A 19012-nucleotide genomic window follows, 5' to 3' on the forward strand; every position below is an offset into this window, starting at 1 on the left:
ACAGCACACTGTGGCTCAGAGCTTGTTACCGGCTGGTGTTCATTGTGCTGGTGGTGTGCACAATAGAAAACACTTGGAGGAGTACAAAATAGTTTCTCGCTCGCTCTGGAGTGATGTTTCACAAGACTGTCGGATCATAAGGAAGGACGAGATGTTGTTGCAGAGGTAGAACATCTACAAGTGTTGGCTTTTATTTTTTCTTTTCACAATAGGACAAGTAGAGGTAAGTGTTTTAATGGCTGCTGTATGATTTTTATGAGACAGGTAATAGAAATGTCAGATAGACTTCTTCATTTCCACTAATCATGTTCAGATTGACATTTTAACAGATGTTTTGGGGCTTTCGGGTATTTTTCTCACATGATTTGTGTGTAATTGTCATTAATGACCATGTATTCTCAATTAAGTTTATTAAAGGAGTGGTAGATTGTTAGTGATGTGGCAGAGAGAAGCCAAGCAAGTTTCCTGAAAGCAGTGAAACCCACTGCTAATGCACTTTAAATCCCTATGGGTTAGATTTTTGGCATTTTAAGGAATTATAGAAATTCTCTAGACATGTATAAACTCCTAGTGATTCGTCTACATGAGTTGGACTGCATGAAGTATAAACAGGGGCTAAATTGACTTTGAGAGCAGAAAATGTAAGGTTAAGGAGACAAAACTCTTTCATTATTACTGACTTCTTATTGTATTAAGGATAAAGGATTTTCTCATTGTTATTGTTTGTCTAACTGGAAACTTGACATTTCTCCATATTTCAGCTGCTCTCTTCCCCCTCCCTGTTAAATGATCAATGAAGAAGATGATGATCCAGGCCTCCTTTAGGAACGGTCTGCAGGTGTATTTAATCCTACTGCTGGTGGGAGGGCTACATGGTGAGTGTGCTCTGCCAACAAATGGAAAGAAAAACCTCAACCTGTAAATCTCATAGCAGTAATAATTTTCAAACTTGGATGTTTTAGGCAGGGTTACAGCACCAGAGCGTCTTCAAGCTCCTGTGGAGAAGCCCTTCACCCTGACTTGCTCTGTTTCAAGGGATCGAGGCGAGTCTTTGAGGCAGGTGCGGTGGCTGGATGTCCAGAACCAGACCCTGATAACCTACCAGCCAGGCAACAGAGACAGCGTGAGTGGACAGCAGCATGTGGAGCTCGCCACCTCTCCGAAAGACACCTCAGCTATCACCATCCGCAGAGTGGGCTTCCGTGACGAGGGCTGCTACACGTGCATCTTTGACATGCATCCAAATGGTGCAAAGCAGGGAACCACCTGCCTCACCGTAACCTGTGAGTAGATTCAACACTGACAGCAGGTTCTGAAAATGAAAGAACACCAATTCCTTACAGTTTAGACAAAACTTATCGATCACTGTAGTTGGTTTCTTTTTTAAGAGATGTATAACATCAGTGTAAGGATTCTTGGCTGCTTTATCTTTGGCGTTATAAGTAAGGAGCCACATATTAGAGCCAAGTTCTTGTATGAAATGCTGTCTCGTGAGAGAACTAGAAATGCACAGATAAAGCCAAAGCACATACAGTTTGACATATCTTAAATCCCTGGAAGGATGGATTCAAATAAAACATAATTTTTTGTCTGGCCAGAAAATGACTCTGTTATTGTGATACTGTGAGGAAGGTTGTGAACCAGGTGGGAGAAGCTTCCCTTAGAGCTCAAGTTGAGTAATGATCATGGTGTGTCAGGGAGACACCCAAATCAACCTGAGGAACAAACATAGGAGCTCAAATATCCAGAATCTGCCCAAAGAAAGTAGAGGGAGAACTCAAATAAGCAGTAACGTGGCTGTATATTTTGATTTTTTTTTCACATTTATCATTCACTTGCAGCCAGTTTGCCCACCCAGATGTTGACACCACTCATTCTTACGTTAAAGGATGTCATCTGCGTAAAAAAAAATCCTGACATCTGTCTGAAGCATTTTTTTGCGCTCTCCTGCTCATAATTATGGTAAAAAGGATTTGACTTGACCGCAACATAACTGATTTTGCATGCCTAGGCTGTGCACCCACCCACTGATATTAGACAACCCAACTCTCCAGCACACTAAAACAACAGCTACTCCTCTCTACAACCTGATTATAAATATGCTTCGGGGATTTACAGAGAAAATATTTGAATTTACATGTCCCTTGCCACTCCTTACCTCCAAACATAAGTTGATGAGCCCTTTGAGGCCCCTCCAGTCAGGTTAATAAAGCACAGCAGAGCAGTAGGAGAAGGAGGGTTCATTCTTCTAACTAGAAACAGATGCTGCAGATTCCAGTGACGGGTTTCTGTTTGGGTGCTTCATACTTCTGTTTTTCACCCTCTGTCTCTCTGCTCTTTCCTCCCTGTTTCCAATCTGTCTTTCACGGTGGCCTTAGCACACATCACCGCTGACAGCAACAAGACAGCAGTGAGCGGCAAGAAGGCCACCCTCACCTGCTCCTACGGTTTGCCGGAGAAGGTGCAGCAGGTTACGTGGAGACACACCCCTGAGCAGGGAGAGTCTGCAGAGGTGGCATCCTATGCAAAGAGAAGTGACCCCATGATAGAGCCGCAGTACCAGGGGAGAGTTTGGCTGAGTTCCTCCCTATCTGACAGTCAGCTCATCATCCAGCCAGTAGCCATCCAGGATGAGGGCTGCTACACCTGCATGTACGACACATATCCAGATGGGCTGAAGACCTCCACTGTGTGCCTCGCCACCTACGGTAAACAGCTGTATAAGCATTCATTTACACTGATGATAATTACATTGAAATAACAAGATGAGGTTTATTAGCTGTGCCTGAGCCATATAAATATCAAGAAATCATCAACACAAAGCTCCACAATGTGAACGAGACAGTCCAAACTTTACTCTGAGACAAAAAACTGCCAGTAACTCAATGGGGAAATCTGTCTGTGGATCCGTCAGTCCAAGCTACTTTATCAACACCATTTTAACAGTTTGGCTGCTCTTTCCTCATACATCTGTCACACACCTTTTTTCTCTCTGTTGTTAGCCATGATGGTGGATGCTTTTACTTTGGCTCGATTATCACCTCAGCTCACTGAAGCCTTTTCTTTTCACAAAACTAAATATGAGCACACAGTGCCTATAAAAGTATTCACCCCCTTAGATGTTTTAACCTATTATTGATTTTATAAATCAGGCCTTAATCAGGCTTGCACATCTGGACACTGCAATATTACTCCATTCTTCTTTGCAAAATTTCTCAAGCTCTGTCAGGACTGGATGTGAACAGCTCTTTTCAAGCCTCACCACAAATTCTCTATTGGATTGAGGTCAGGGCTTTGACTCGGCCACTGCAGAACATTCACCTTGTTGTCTTTAAACCATTTATGTGTAGCTGAATAAGATTGTCCTCCATGATTTTCCTATATTTTGCCACATTCATTTTGCCCTCAGGCCTTCCAGGGCCAGCTTTCAAGCAGCATCCCAACAGCATGATGCTGCCACCAGCATGCTTCACAGAGGGGATGATGTATTTGTGGTGATGTTAAGGGTTTGGTGTCCACCAAACATTACGTCTTGTCTGATGACCAGAAAGTACCATTTTGGTCACATCAGATCAAAAAGCTTCCTCTCTCACTCGCCTCCTTCTTACTCAGTTACTCAGTTTGTGTGGACGGCCTGATGCAGGCAGATTTACACATGTTGCATATTCCCTCCATTTCTAAATGATGGATTTAACTGAACTCCAGGGGATGTTCAGTGCCTTGGAAATTTTTTTTGGATCCATCTCCTGACTTAAACTTTTCAATAACCTTTTCTCTGATTTGCTTGGAGTGTTCTTTTGTCTTCATGGTGTAATGGTAGCCAGGAATACTGATTAACCAGTGACTGGACCTTCCAGACACAGGTGTCTTTATTCTACAATCATTTGAGACACATTCACTGCACTCAGATGATCCCCATTTCACTAATTGGGAGACTTCTAGCACCAGGTAGCTGGAGCTCTGTAGAAATAGGTCAGTCACTTTAAAGGGGGTGAATATTTATGCACTCATTTATTTTACATTACAGTTAAAAAATCCAATTATCTTGGCCATGATTGATTTATAAAATAAATTAAAGGATATTATCAAAGGGGATGAATACCTTTTACAGGCACTGCGATTAGGGATAAAAGCTGTTAAAAGTGGCCCTTCTGGTCAACACTGTTAGCCCATCTATCAGCCTTTACAAAAAGAAAGGTACTGCACATGCCACTGTGTGCATGCAGAAGCAGACGCTGATACAGTACTGCTCTCTCTTTCTCTCTCTCCGTCTCTCCTTTTCTTCTTCCAGTCTGACAACTTACTATTTTTGCCATGAGTTTCTTTTTTCTATATCTATATCATCGTTATGATGCGTAACACTGAACTGATTGCCACATAAGGATGATTCATCACTAATTCCCTCCACATAGGTGCTGCATGCATACATTTCTTGTCACTATCATCACAGCATGGCGGCACAATTTCACAGCATATATATATGAAAAATTGTTTTACTTGCTTAGTTTTTTATAGCTAAGATGTCGACTGAAAATTACATTTTTCCACTTACAAATTTAGCCACTGCAGCCTTGAGTTTCTCATGTATTAGCTAGAAAAACCTGCACAGCTGATAGAGGAGACAGTAGTGTTTGTCAGCCTCAAGATTACACTTAAACAGTATATGTAAAAAAGATAGATATAATGAGGAACAAAATTCTAAAAAGAATTTTATCTTACAAATATTCTGCTTTAAACAAATATTTGTTGGTATTAATAGCCTTTCATAACAAGATTTTCTATTTCTGATTCACAATTTCATCTCCTTGCAACATCTAAAAATCAGCTTCTGACAATTTGACAGGCTGAATTGCAGGCAGCATTGTCAGCAAACATGATCTGAGCTGTGACGGCTCAGTTCAGACAGACGCTATCAGCGGCAGCATTCTAAAACTCCCTGTTGCCATTTTGAAAAAGACCATTTTGGATTTAAATGGGGGATTTACATCCTGATGTTTCAGATCTCCATATCCTTAAGCTATTTCCTAACAATGGTGGAGCCTGTGAGAGCAATTTTACAGGCCTCTGATGTGATCAAAAGTTAGTAATAAAGAATTCCAGTCACAATTTCCTTTTCCAAGACTTGCTATTGTTTACATGAAGCTGCAGTCAGGCGTTGGCCTGTACTACTTGCATTTGCATGTGCTTGTTTTTTGAAAGACATTAATTAAACTAATTTATTGTTGCATTGTAAAACTGAGCAGTTGAAGGTTGTTGAAAAGAATGAGTTATTTCAAATAAAAAATTCCAAATAGCCATTTCAGCTCTATTTTTTTTTAAACATTACTCAATTATTGTATGTATTTTTTGTAATTGTACTTAAATAATTTAACAGTCATCCTTTAATCCATGGAGTTTACCCAAAATGCCTTTGGGCATTAGACACTGTTGCACCATGGGTAAAGTTACAGACTCAGTTAGAGATGGCCTGCCTGTGGGAAACAACAACAGTATATAATGGATGAACATGATGGAAGAGGACAGACTAGTGCAATACAGTATGCACCTTTCAGTTTTTGTCACTTCAACTTGCTTACCTTGAGTGGTGTGATTGTAGTTGAAATTGTAGTTGATGAGGGACATGAGGCTTTAAAAAATAATAAAACATGTTGATTTGAGTTGGATTTAAACTGATTTTTTAAGAGAAGACAGTTTCAAGTCAAGTTAACCCAACATAAATACACAAGTCATGATCATTCAAAAATTATGTCCACTATTTAAACACTTACATAACCAGTTTGGACAAAAAATTGAGTATTTTCAACTTGTTTGGTTTTACAGCGTAGTTTACAGCTTAAAGACCCTGTAAAATAAATTCAACGTTTTAGTCTTAACACACTAGATATGTTGAAATATGGCTGCTGTAAACATGTGAAAACGCTGAGATCTACATGTGACTGAATTCTGGATTTAGACTGTAAGAAGGTTTTTCACCTCTTTCCTGGCTGGGTTTAATTTGGGCGGAGCTTATATGTGGACTGGTGATGTCAGCGGCCCACAGTGGGGAATGACCCGCCCCTCTAACATAACAATATAAAATCACAGAGCAGTTCATCTCAGTACAGTCTATTGTTAGCTGATGTCACTGCCTTTATTGAGAATCAACGATGAATTAAATGCTGTTTTTTTGTTCATCATGAGGTAAATTTGCCAAATCTATCAGCCACAGTGGCCTATGGACCATTTAAAGTGTCATAACAGAGATTTGAGCCAGAAAATTGACTTTGTCTCTGCTCTGATCATAAGGTCAACATTCAGATTCTAACAATTCTTATATTTGAGAGGATCGTATTTCTTCTGAGTGGGCGTGGCTTCAGCTCATTCAACAGACACTTCCACGCCATCCTGGAGCAGATTTTACTTCCTCATTTTCATGATTTTGAAGCTTAATTTTAAAAACTTAGATTTTTTACTCCATTGAAATTTGACGAGGGGGTTCATAACACAGTGACCTATCATACAACAAACCTGTATATAGATTCATTTTCACTTTACTGGGTCTTTAAGAGTGCATTAAAGTTGAATAAAGTTCTTTTGGATACAAATTGGACTTTAAATTGAAACCAGAATGCCTAAAATATCAGGCATAGTGCTATTGTCTATTCTTGTATTGAATCTTTGAACGGAGGATACCGAAAAGAAAGATAATTCACTTTATGTGAATATAAAATTTGACCTTTTTCTGCAGTGAGTCTTCCTATGCTGCAGGTTCAGGACTCTCTCTCACTGGCTTTACCTTTTTAAACCAAGAGGCTACCTTATATGGAGAGAATCAGAAGCATGTTTTTTTTGCTTTCACACAGAGAGTTAATATTGAGGTTATCTTGCCTCCTTTCATGTTCATATGAAATCATTACAGTAGATTAGCTTAATTTACTTCAGCCTAAAGACAGGGGAAAAGGTGAGACAGCTATCCTACTTCTGCAGCTTTCATAAGCTGGCTTAATCTGTTAGAAATAAAACAATGAAAATAATCCAAAATCTTGAGCTAATCCTAAAAGTTCAGCTGAAGGTAATTTGTTGCTTTTTCTGTCCAGGATGGCCACATCAAATTCTGTCCTGCATGTGGTTTCTGTTTTGTTGATGTTTAGTCGTGTTTGTACATGTGCAGACCAGAACGCATTAACCCACAAGTGTTCACCAAAAAGGAGGAAATAATGAATCAAAAGACAACTACTTTGGAAAAAAGCATAGCTTAGAGAGCTGAAACTATAAATTATCTTCCCTACAAGGAACAAAAACAAATAATAAAACTCATACTTTAATCTGAAATGCAGTTTGGTTTGATGGCTGTTCAGTTGTTTGTGTTTTAGTTATCTTTGGATATTTTGAGTTGGTAGTAGATAAATGAATGGTCCAGGATCTTGCAAACTTATTGCTCAAATGACTTGAAGGCAATCCATCAGTTTAACACATTTCACTCTGGACTAAAGGGATACAGATCTAGCCTTCCACTTCTTAGAACAAGCCATAACACAGATTTAACTGTACAAAAAGTTGCTTGAGCTGTTATTCCTAAAGTCATTTATCCCTTGCAGCTATATCTGCCAAAAATGTTCATTATAGATCAAAGAAACAGTTTGAATTGACTGAGTTGTATAGCAGATGTAGTGAAAACAAAGGAGTCAGACGGGTGTGTGGCTGCTGAGAGACATATTTTGTGTCTTTTGAAAACTCAGGTACGTCTGGGCTTTAGGTAGGAATGTTGATCTTTTCTTCCTGATTGTAGCTGTTGAATGTTTTCATGATACAGCCAGGCTAAGCTGCTGGCTGATTTTACCACGCACACAAACACAGAACAGTGTGTCCATGTGAAGAATGGACCATTGGAAAGAATGATGGAGGCAGGGAGCGAGGCCCTGATGCATGACTGTCTCAGTGTTTGCAGCAGACACTGATTCCCTCTGTGCTTTGTCTCTCTTTGCTCATTGGCTTCCCCACTTCTCTCCTGCTCCCTTTCACTCACAGTTAGCTCAACAAACAGATGTGCTTTTGTTTGAAATCAAACTGTACAGTAGGCCACAGTAGGTTTTTCTGATTGTGGAGTTTGATTAGCATTCATGCCAATCAGCTTTCCGCCCACATCCCACTTGAGCGGTTGTGTTGCCCCCTTCTTCTGACGCACATATCCCCAAAACAGTGACAGATAGGAAAGCACAAAAGCATATTTTTCAACAAAATGATTAGTGTGACAACTGTTGACTGCATACAAGCATGGACATAGTCTCAGTGACTTAACCCATTTGTATTTGAAGGAGAGTTTTGAGGCCCAGTGATGGCGGTCACCTTGTTGGAAATGTTGCCTGAAATCAGAAGAAAATCTCAGCCAGTACAGTGTGCGCCAATGACTACATGAGCTATTGATACCATTTTTACCAGATTTTTAACATGTTTATTTCAGCAGGGAAAAAACTTCTTGGTCAAAGCAGGCAGCTGCTTTAGTGAAAGCTTGAAAATGTAACAAATCTCCACTTGCTCAGGGTTGAAAAGCAGATGGACATGGTTTGTTACCAGCTTGTGAACTGCAAAAGTTCATGTCGTGCAAAGCTTGCAAAGTGTATTTGTCTAATTCTTTGACAAAAAATACCTCATTACCCTCTATACAAGCCCATTTCTCCTGACTGTCCCTGGTAAACATCTTATTTCAAAGTTTCACAACCAAATGTCAGACCTGGATTGCTAGTACTGAGCAGCCGATGCAGCAAGCAAAGCTTTTTGAATTGGGATAAAGATTTCATTTTAAGAAGCTTAAGAAAATTTTCAGGCTGCATTAGAAGTGTTTATAGACATGACAAGCACTTTCTGTTACATGACTGGCATGGAGGCCTGGAAGGCAAAAAAAACAACAGCTTTGGATCACTTTGAACTACTGTGTGGAACTGCAGTCTGTGCCCTGACAGACACATGTTTACATCACCTGATAATTGGAATTTCCCCTTGTGGGACTAATAAAGGAGTATTTTATATAAAAACAATAGAAAACAGAGATATTAATTTAAACTGTAAGTTTTGGACATTTGTGACCCTTATAAAACACCTGCAACGCTATTTAAATCCAAAAAACAGCAGTCTTTCCCAGAATTTCTCTTACGTGAAGTTTTTGCTCTGTATCTTGTGGAGAATACTTTACCTTGCATCACCCCAGAATGTAACCTCACAAAGCAGATGTATTCACCAAAATCCATATCTGTCATCAGGCAAATCCATCTTGCAAAGCTCCAATCTGCCAAACCCAGAGCCAGGTCTGGCCAGTCATTGTCATTTGAGGAGGATCTGGCAGTAGCTAAGGGTGGGGTTAGGTTGTACTGTGAGCCGTTTGCAATGGCAGCCCTCAGTGTAGTGGTGTAACTCTGATGTAGCTGTGCTATAGTGGCAGCTTTATCAGAACTGGACTGTGTTTCTGCAATTTAACAAACTAGTTTTGCCTTAAAGACTTTTTCTTGATTGAAACGTACTACCATTGCTTATAACATGTTAACTAGCTAGTAGATGCTAATGCTAACTATCGCACAAGTTGCATGTTTTAACCATAGACTGTAGAAAGAATTGGACAAACCCTGTGTGACATTAGCTGTCAGCTGTCTGCTTAAATAGGTGGACTCAAACAGCTCTTGAAACCAATCCGCGGCAGCTTCCATATTGAAATCGCTGTCTCAACTAAACTTTGGATCAACGTAACAGCCCACCCACTTAGTGCAACTTCCTGTCAGCTAGCTAGCTAGTATTCTGGTTGACAGAATGCTAGCTAGCTAACATTCTGGTTGACAGAAATGTAGCTTCTGACTGTCAAGTTATGTCAATCAAATGAGACATGCCAATCAGTACACAGTGAGGTTTTTCCTAAATATAATCTAAATGATAGTGGTACAAAAAAATGCAACCCCCGTACAGTGAGAGCACATGAAGACATTAGCTAATGGGACACATTTGGTTTTTTTGAACCAGGCTGTAAACCAGTTTATTTCGAGTGTAAAACCAGCTTTTTAACGTGTCTGGGCGGGACTTCCGGTGTTCCTGCAGCCAGCCTCAAGTGGACACTCGCTGTATTGCAATTTTTTGCACTTTGGCATTGGCTTCATTTTTCAGGACCGGAGGTTGCTGCTTGGTTTTAACTGGCACAAATGCAAGTTAAAACTGTTTAATGCAAAAAAAAGAGAAGCAATATATGAGCACACTCAAGAAATGCCACCATCTTCTCTGGACCAAAGCTCATTTAAAATGGATTGAGGCAAAATGGAAAACTATTCTGTGGTCAGGTGAATCAAAATTTGAGGTTCTCTTTGCACATCATGTCCTGGAGACTAAAGATGAGAGAGCAAAGTTCAAAAGCCTGCATCTGTGATGGTATGGGGTTGCATTAGTGCCTATGGCTTGGGTATCTTATCTGGAAAGGCACTATCACCTCTGAAAAGTTTATAGAGGTTTCAGAGCAATATAAGCTCCTATCCAGACAACGTCTCTCTCAGGGAAGGCCTTGCAAGACAATGCTAAACCACATATCACATCCATCACAACAGCATGGCTTCACAGTAGAAGAGTCCGGGTGCTGAACTGTCCTACCTGTAGTCCAGACCTTTCACCAACAGAGAACATTTTGAGCACCAGCAAAGGTAATAATCTGGCTAAGAAGAACCAAGACTGTGGAGCAGTTAGAATCCTACATCAGACAAGAATGGGACAACATTCCTCTCCTAAAACTCCAGCAACTGGTCTCAGTTTGGGACACACTAACATGCACTCACTAAGATTTCAGTTTTTGCAGTGAGAACATAGTAGAGCAGCTAAAGATGTAGAGCTCGAAGGAAAAAAACATCACATCACATCTTAAAGTTCTGCATATATATTTTAAATAAAGTATATCTAAACATAAAACTGTACTCACTGTAGAATCTTAAAGTAAAAAAGCCTATAATAATGATGGCTCCCAGTCAGAACTACTATACTCATATTTTACAACATGTTTCTATAGGTCTTTTAAAAAGCAGTTGTTTACTTTAATATTGCTCAAGTAAATTTGTATCCAAACTGAGCTTGCATAAAAATGTATAGTTTTGTAGTGCAAAACTACTAAAGTGCATGCTATTTCTCACAAAATTTGAATCCTTGAGCAAAAGCTATTTTACTCCAGCATTTGCCAGTGGAAGTCAATTCTTAAGATTTCATTTTAGACCAACATGTACAATGAATTTAAAGCTGCATTTTTAAATGTGTGGCATTTTATATTTAATTAGTATTACACTTGATTAGTTTAACTTGATGGTACATTAAGGATGTTGATTTACTGTTGTTGATCAAGGTGGAGCTTAATTTAACCTCTTAAAGTCTCTGTTTTGATAAGTATAATCTCATTGCTAGTCTGATTAGTAACTGGTCACCAATACCAAATAATAAGTAAGCAGCTGAGTGTAATATTTAAAAGGTAGAAAATGCATAAAAACTTTCACATGTCTAACGGTATCCCCTGAATGGTGTTGCAAACAGGTAAAATAGCAAAATGAGAAAATAAAGGAGAAACTTAGGAGTTTAATTTCAATAAGAACCCTAATTTTCCACCAGCTTTGTTCTCATTTACATGGCATTATGGTTTGGATTGTTACAAGATGTTTCTTGTGGTTTGACCCGCCCTGAAATCAGATAACAACCCATGCTGATGGTGGCTGAGGTTCATGGCCCAGAACTCTGAGGAGGGGCTGAAACTATGAGGGCAAATATCTGTGGCTAACCGTGCTCCTGCCAATAAAAACGTTCTCAGTTCCAATATCTCACATTCCTCACTAAGCCCTGAGAGCAGAAGATTGAAAACAGCCAAAGATTTGTTTGTGGATCTTAAGTGTGCAGGAATTCTCAAACCTTGTCTCATCCAAAGGGTTCAGTGTTCCAAGTAATTGTCTTTTGCGCTAACATTTAGCACATACCACATGAGTACAATAGAAAACAATAGAGTATAAATCAGTGGTCTTTAATGCAATGTTATCACAGTATGAGCATGTTTGCCTGTGAGTTTTCATCCCAACTCTACCTTTTTTCTCCCAGTGCTGCCTAAACCTCAGGTGAGCTACAAGACTACCTCCCCAGGTGTGATTGAAGCCAACTGCACTTCAGTATCACGCCCCCCAGCAGAGATTGTGTGGAACGTGGAGAGAGACAACCGTACAATGGGCCCCCCTGTGACTACACAGCTCCCACAGGAGGACGGAACCACTCTCGTCATCAGTACGTTGACCGTGCGATCAGGGTTGCTGAAAGATGTGTCCGTCAAATGCTTGGTGCACCACAAAGGGCTCGAGTCGCCAATTGCTGTATCAATGAACACAAAAAGTGAGTAAACGTCAGCACACTTCTGCTACAATTTGGCAATGTAATATAGAATTGTGTTGTTTTTGCCCAAATATACTAAAGCAAGATGGTGAGATTACCGAGTAGCACTTGTAGTATACAGAATATGAAAACATTTGGCTCCTCATGTTTTTAATCTTATTCCGTTTCCTAGTTGGCACAGCTCTCACCATCCTGATCTCAGTCACTACAGTGGCAGCACTGCTGGTCATGTCTCTCTGCTTCTGCCTGTGGAAGTGTTTCCTGCGTAAAGAAGGTCAGTGGGCCTTGTCTGAATTATCATGTTTGGCCAGATCAAAGTTTATGTGGATCTTGTGCTAGCCTTACACCAAATAACATTTAAAATGAAGCCAGAAAAATTTCTGAGGTTAGAACACAACTAGAACTACTGCCTGGTGGTCATATACCTGTACAAGGTGAACAAATGTCAGCCAGTGAAAGTGGGTCAAGAAGGGTGGATGGGGTAGCTGTAGTTAAGTGTTTGGGGGTCAAATTGATGCATAAAATGACCCTTGACCCCCGAAATTAACCCTCTAAACTTAGTCCTGAAGTCCAGTTGAAGGTTTGTGCAAAATTTGAAAAATATTCCTCAATACTCTTTTGAATTATAGTGCAATCAGGATTTCACAATGACATTGACCTTTTGCCTTCAAAATCTAATTAGTCACCCTTGAGTCGCATGAATATGTGTGTGCAAGGCCATCCTTAAGGAAGGATAAGGGGGAGAGCTTTGTGGGGCCCAGCCAAACCAGGGGCCCATGGGGGTCAGGAAAATCAATCTGTGATATAAATATCATATTTTATTTTAACCTTAATTATAACTACTTCTATCAAAGCGACATCAATGAATTTTATGGGTTAATTCACACTGTTCATTCTGTAAATTCTAACCTTGCCATGATGTGCAGGAAGGGAAGGGAAAAAATACTTAGGCAAGGCAAGTGTTGGCAAGTCCTTTTGCATACAAAAGTTGGCAAATATGGATAATGTAGGGGAAAAATGGGGGAGGGTGAAAAGCAGTTAAAAAGTGTCAAAATAGGTTAACGGTGGCAAAAAAATGGTAGCTACAGTAGTGAAAATGGGTGAAAAAGTAGAAAAATTTGTTAAAAGAGGCAAAAATGGGTTTAATGTGGAAACAAACATGGAAACGAATAAAATGGATGGAAACAGTGATGAGAAGGTGTTAAAAAGTAGGAGAAATAAATAATTTGAACATTAGACCCCAAAAATAGCTCTACACTCTTTTTACCTCCAAAATAAAGTAACCATTAGCCAGGGTGCTAACACCAATGCTACTGATCCAACACACATGTATTGATATCATCAACAAATCACAACTGGGAAGGGCCAATCTTTGGGTTTTTTAGAGGCCCAGTCCTTTTTGTGGGCAGGCCTGTGTATGTGCAAACCTGGACGAGTGTTGGGGCACACTCATGTAATCTTGGTTTTGGTGTAAGGTGGTCATAACTCTTGCTGGCTATCTATGATACAGCAATTTCTGTCCACCTTTTTCCCCTCTTCACTCCTTTTACAAGTGGTACAAAGGAGAGAACCAGTCAAAGAGAAATTCTTTCTCCCTCCACAACCCCACCAGCTCCTCCTCTTCAGTTCTTAGTCTGTTACTAAAAACTGTATTAGTAGCCAACACATGTGAGGATGGCATTGTTTGTCTTTAAGGCTGAGTGTTCGAGTGCATGGAATCCTTTAAAGAGAGAAAATAATCACCTAGTTGTCATACTTTACCCACTAGTTGAGGTTGCCCCAAATAATGTACCAAGTTTGACCAACACTTTTTGTTTGGACCAGTTTTAGAATAAGCTGTTTGGACGCAAGAATACAGAAAACTCTCGGACATTTATAACTAAAAGAGGTCAAATTAAGTTTAGAGAGACCTTCCTCAACAGCATTTATAGATAGGATAAAAAAAATACAGATTTATTACGTAAACCTGAACCACTGAACAACTCCACTCAATAGAACTTATCTGCTTCCTTTCTGGTTCTAATTGGCCTGCATATCTACAGAAACAATACAAAGGATAAGTGTCCTATTGACATGCTGAAACACTGGCTTCACTATAAACACTGCTGATATGAAATTGAAGTCAGAACATACATTTTTTTTGGCATTTTTTATCTTGTCTTCATGCTTATCTGGGACCAGGGTTGCAATATTTCCCTCAATGATACAAATTTATTTAAATTTTTAATTTGCACAGTTACTAGAAAAATAATACATTTTATGCTTGTAACTGCTTGGGATGCAATTGGAAAAATGAAATATATTTCAGTACATATTCTTGTTAAATGGTTTTAAATAGTTTATATGAATTGTAACTATGATGCAGTGTATTGTTACATTCTGATTTGTGGCTGAATATTAATGCCCTGACATAAGGTATATGCTGTCCACACATGGTGTCATGTAATCTCAACTTTGTTTTCTTGTTACCTGCACTCAGTCTGCACTTTACTTCCATTTCCAGTTGATGTTGTCCATCTGATGATGCGTGATGCAATGGTTCATGGAAATGATGGAAATCAACCATGGATCATTAGATTATTATTAGCTGTGCAATAGTTATGGTAAAAAGTGAAGAAATATGTGCACTCTACCAGCAGCAGAACTAAAGCTGGAGCCCTTATAGGCAAGGGAGGGAGGCGGTCTGATATGTGTAGTTAGTAACTGGAACTCTGAAGAATAAAAAAAAAAAAACAATCTACATAAGAGGGAGTACTGTACAAAATATTAGCCATAGGCCAAAGGTGTGCTGTTATTCTGCACAACAGCATGCCACTTCTAAAAAGTAAAACTTGTTTTTAGCTTTTCAGATGTCTTTTTTGTGCTACTTCTCTGTCATTCATTTCTTTTCAGCTGATTAATCTTTCAGATGAGACTACAGACAACAAAGGAAGAAGAAGGACTTCTCAGAGTCAACTTGAGAGTTTGTCTGCATCATTATCATCACTGGAGACAAAGGGAAGATGTTCTGACACTCATCTATAGGATGTCTTATACAATCCTGTTTGTGAGCAACGACTGTACAATGACATTCATCTCATCTCCTCTGAATCTGACTCTTACATAATCTCCGGGCTGTCCTCACATGACGTCAACGAGGAGATGCTGAATGGATATGTTTTTTTTCTCTTTGGTGTTTGTAATTGATTGAGTCATTGGACACACATTCCACAACATGCAGCTGAATCAGTGAAATTACAGTGATTTTGCTGTTGCAGCGTATTGCACATCTTAAAAACACTGTCCTTTTGTCTATATAGTAGTCTTTTTTCTGTTTCATACCATGAACTATTGTACAAACTCCACTAAAACTTATAAATGAGCCCCCTGCAGTGTCTAACCTAAGAATGGGCAATGTAGACTACTTAGGCAATGCGACCTGCTCAAGTACTAAAGCACCACATGTATGTTCATCCACAGCTGAATATAATCCCATTTACATGCATCATCTTCTCTTTTATGACTAACATTTGCTAAAAACTATTGCCCAGCTTTTAAAAGTTATTACTTAACCTGTTTCACAGTCTGCATTTGTGCACTTTCATTTGAAAATCCCCAACTTCATTAGACCCCAAGCCAAACAAGTATTTTAGAGAGGGGTGTATGCTTCGTTTGTAGTTTTCTGTATACAACGGGAAAATCAAGGGGATTACCTTGCTAGCTAGTTAACTACCTAACTTTTTTAACTAGCAAGCTACATTAGCTAAGTAGCTTATTACATTAACTAATATATTTTAGAATATCATATGCTCTGTGGTCCATTTTAGTGGTGACTCGATGGTTCTCCGAAAACTAGTGAATTACCTTGCTAGAAAGGTAACCTAACTGGCAAGCTAAATCAGCTAACTAGCTTATTACATTAGCTAACTTTAAAATATCCCATACTCTCTGGTTTATTTAAGTGGTGATTTAATAGTACTGTGAAAATGAGTAGATTACCCAGTTGGCAAGTGAGCTAGCCATGTTATCTAACTAGCAATATGTAAGGTAACCAGCTGTTTATGTTAGCTTACTAACTATATGCTTTGTGGTTCATTTTAGTGGTTATTTGAAGGCACTTTGAAAACAAGAGGATAATCTTGCTGGCTAATTAGCTTGCTATGTGATGGAATAAGCTAGCTAGAATAAGTTGGTGAAATGGCTTGCTTCATTAGCTAACTAACTTGAAAATATCTGTGTGTGTGTTCCAAATAACATACTTGTATTCGTACATTTTACTGCGGTATATCTCAGTGCAGTAGCCTACACAGCATCTCTACAAACAATCAGGCACACACACCTCTAGGCAATTAAGAACCACTAATTTAGAAAACAAGCATGTTTATATAGTCAAATCTGACTTGGATTCAAACCAGGAACCTTCTTGCTGTGGGGCAACAGCGCAAACACCTGCATTAATGTACCACTGTTGCTAGTAGCACATGCTAGCGAACATTTTCTAGCAGGCTAACAGGTCCAAATGCACTAAATATTAAGTATTTAGTATGGAAGTATGTGATTTCAAACACACTTATACTTTCTGTTTCATTTAATGGCAGAGCAAATGGAATATTTTTACAGCTACAGCAAATTAGCTTGTCATGTTATCTAAGTAAGCTTACCGATTCTTATAATGACTAACTTAAAAAAAAAAAACATGTTTTTGTTATTTACTTTTAGCAGATATGTGATGTCACTCTTAAAACAAGAGGGTTACCTTGCTAAACCCAGCAAGAAAGTCTGACTGCAGACCATTCATCTCTGACAGCCATTCTCACAGGCAGTTTATCTAAGACGTCGTAATCGCTGTAAATGGATACCAAAAGTTTAAAGTAAAAAACCTGACCAGCAAAACCAAATTACATAATGTTTGATAAAGCTGACTAAACACTCTAATGTAGCAAGCATAGCTTTATCGCTCCGTTAGCTACATTTATGTTGATAAGGATGCTACGGATGCTAAAATTAAGTTCACAAAGCAGCTAGGTGTGTGATCTACATTTGCTTTACCTATGTTTTCTACAGCTCATGTTGCCAAAGCTATGTGAGCAACACTGTCTTATGTAGTTACGTTAATTACATAGCTAGTGTATCTATGTTAGCTTTAGCTAAAGCTAATGAAGCTAAAGCAAGCCACCGTTTGTGTAACTGCATCTAAGAAAGGTCTATACATAATTCAACGGTGAGTAAGACCGTTGACCTTTGTCTCTGTTTTATTTATCAATGTTTTTTTGTCTGTACAATGCGGTTTACTTCACGAATGTAACTACCAGACTGTTTATGAATAAAGTCTAATTTTTAGAAGAAAAAAAAATGAAAATTTGTTGTATTGCAAATAATTTATAGTGGCAAATAATGGCAGCTCCTGTCTCAGATGAACTGCCCATGGAATGGCCATCAGAAATGAATGGTCTGCAGTCAGACCCCTCTCAAACCCAGAGTAACTGGGGGTCCATCTGATGTCTCGCAGCCCCAGACTTTATAGCCGATTCCCCTTCACCTCTGAAATTACCCTCTATGATATTAACCATGCTGAATGACTTTCTCATAAACTGCACAAATTTTCATAATAAGAAAGCTAATATGTAACATACATAAGCTTATTAAAGGTTATGTACCTGAGACTAAGGCCTCCATCACTTCTGTGTATTTTTAGAGCTGGGTGCGGTCAGTTTGGTCCTCATTAGTTCAGCTAAAAGGGCTGCATACTTTTGTCTTGTTTTGGTAATATCTACCTTTACATCCTTCAAGGTCTGTTTTTGCATGCTGTGAACAAGAGAGAGAGAGAGAAAGTGTGAGTATGTAGCATATTTTTGGAGGTTAAATTCCACAGCCAAAGCTTGAATCAGTTCCCCTTGGTAGCCATGCTGAACTCTTTTTGGTGCCCCTGAAAGGAATGCATGCCTTATTGGCTGTGTGCATCGCAGAGTCTGGTAAGTGGATATCTGTGAAGAGATAACTGTTTAATTCCCAGAAAGCCTGTGATGTTATAATGGGTGTTCTTTGTGTTTCTTTTATTCATAACTGTGCCTGTGCTTTTTGGACATTTCCCGTTATCGAATTGGCACTTCTGTGTCAATATTGTAACCCTGTGAGGCATTTGAGAAAATGTGTTTGCATGTGTACAGAAAACTAGTTTTACTCTGAAAAAAATCTTTTATGTAAGAACATAATACTATGAATCTATCAGTTATTTCAACAAAAGTTATCAGATTTCAGGTTCAGTGCTCAATCACCATTTAAAAGACTCAGGACAGATTTTCTCTGTCTGCAAAGTTTAACTGGATATGTACATACATTGTGTGCTCAGAGCATGGAGTAGCACCCGGACATGTTTTAAATAAATGAAATTAAAGCACACTGCACAGCTTGGTACAGAGCAAATATGACCAAATATGTAAAGCTGATTAAATAAATGAGACAAATAAAACAATAAAAATGTTCAATCTGTCAGTGTCTCCTTCAGCTTCACTTTTAAACTGTCAGAAGAATATGAGAAATATAAAATTCCTCTGATGTGCCAGACCTGGTCTCCAGATGCTCTTTTTGTTGTGGCTTTTTATATCCAAAGCAGGCGTGTGATGGTCGACACACATGTTGTGCACACAGACTCAAAGGCACAAAGCCTGCAGCACAG

At 39.0% G+C, this 19012-nt stretch overlaps 1 protein-coding gene across 3 annotated transcripts; it reads left to right on the forward strand.

The window, feature by feature from the left end:
• Positions 1-22: 22 nt before the first annotated feature.
• zgc:113337 (uncharacterized protein LOC503741 homolog) lies at positions 23-18789 on the forward strand. Of its 3 annotated transcripts, none has more exons than XM_041807500.1 (7): positions 23-223; positions 762-875; positions 963-1283; positions 2379-2708; positions 12073-12357; positions 12530-12631; positions 15266-18789. In XM_041807500.1, exons 2-7 carry the CDS (start codon positions 794-796, stop codon positions 15379-15381), a joined length of 1236 nt encoding a protein of 411 aa, XP_041663434.1. In that variant the 5' UTR covers positions 23-223; positions 762-793; the 3' UTR covers positions 15382-18789. The 3 variants fall into 3 exon arrangements, with proteins under 3 accessions (XP_041663434.1, XP_041663436.1, XP_041663435.1); XM_041807502.1 differs by having other exon boundaries at positions 15250-15386; XM_041807501.1 differs by lacking the exon at positions 15266-18789 and having other exon boundaries at positions 12530-13483.
• Positions 18790-19012: the final 223 nt, after the last annotated feature.

The sequence above is a fragment of the Cheilinus undulatus genome, linkage group 15 (genome assembly GCF_018320785.1).
Source record: "Cheilinus undulatus linkage group 15, ASM1832078v1, whole genome shotgun sequence".
Taxonomy (NCBI): domain Eukaryota; kingdom Metazoa; phylum Chordata; class Actinopteri; order Labriformes; family Labridae; genus Cheilinus; species Cheilinus undulatus.

Excerpts from the sequence above, each read along its gene's own strand:
- zgc:113337 (XM_041807500.1), top strand. The coding sequence starts at position 794 with ATGAAGAAGATGATGATCCAGGCCTCCTTTAGGAACGGTCTGCAGGTG. Across the intron at positions 876-962 it reads GCTGGTGGGAGGGCTACATG|GCAGGGTTACAGCACCAGAG; the intron begins GTGAGTGTGCTC and ends TGGATGTTTTAG. Across the intron at positions 12,358-12,529 it reads TGTATCAATGAACACAAAAA|TTGGCACAGCTCTCACCATC; the intron begins GTGAGTAAACGT and ends TCCGTTTCCTAG.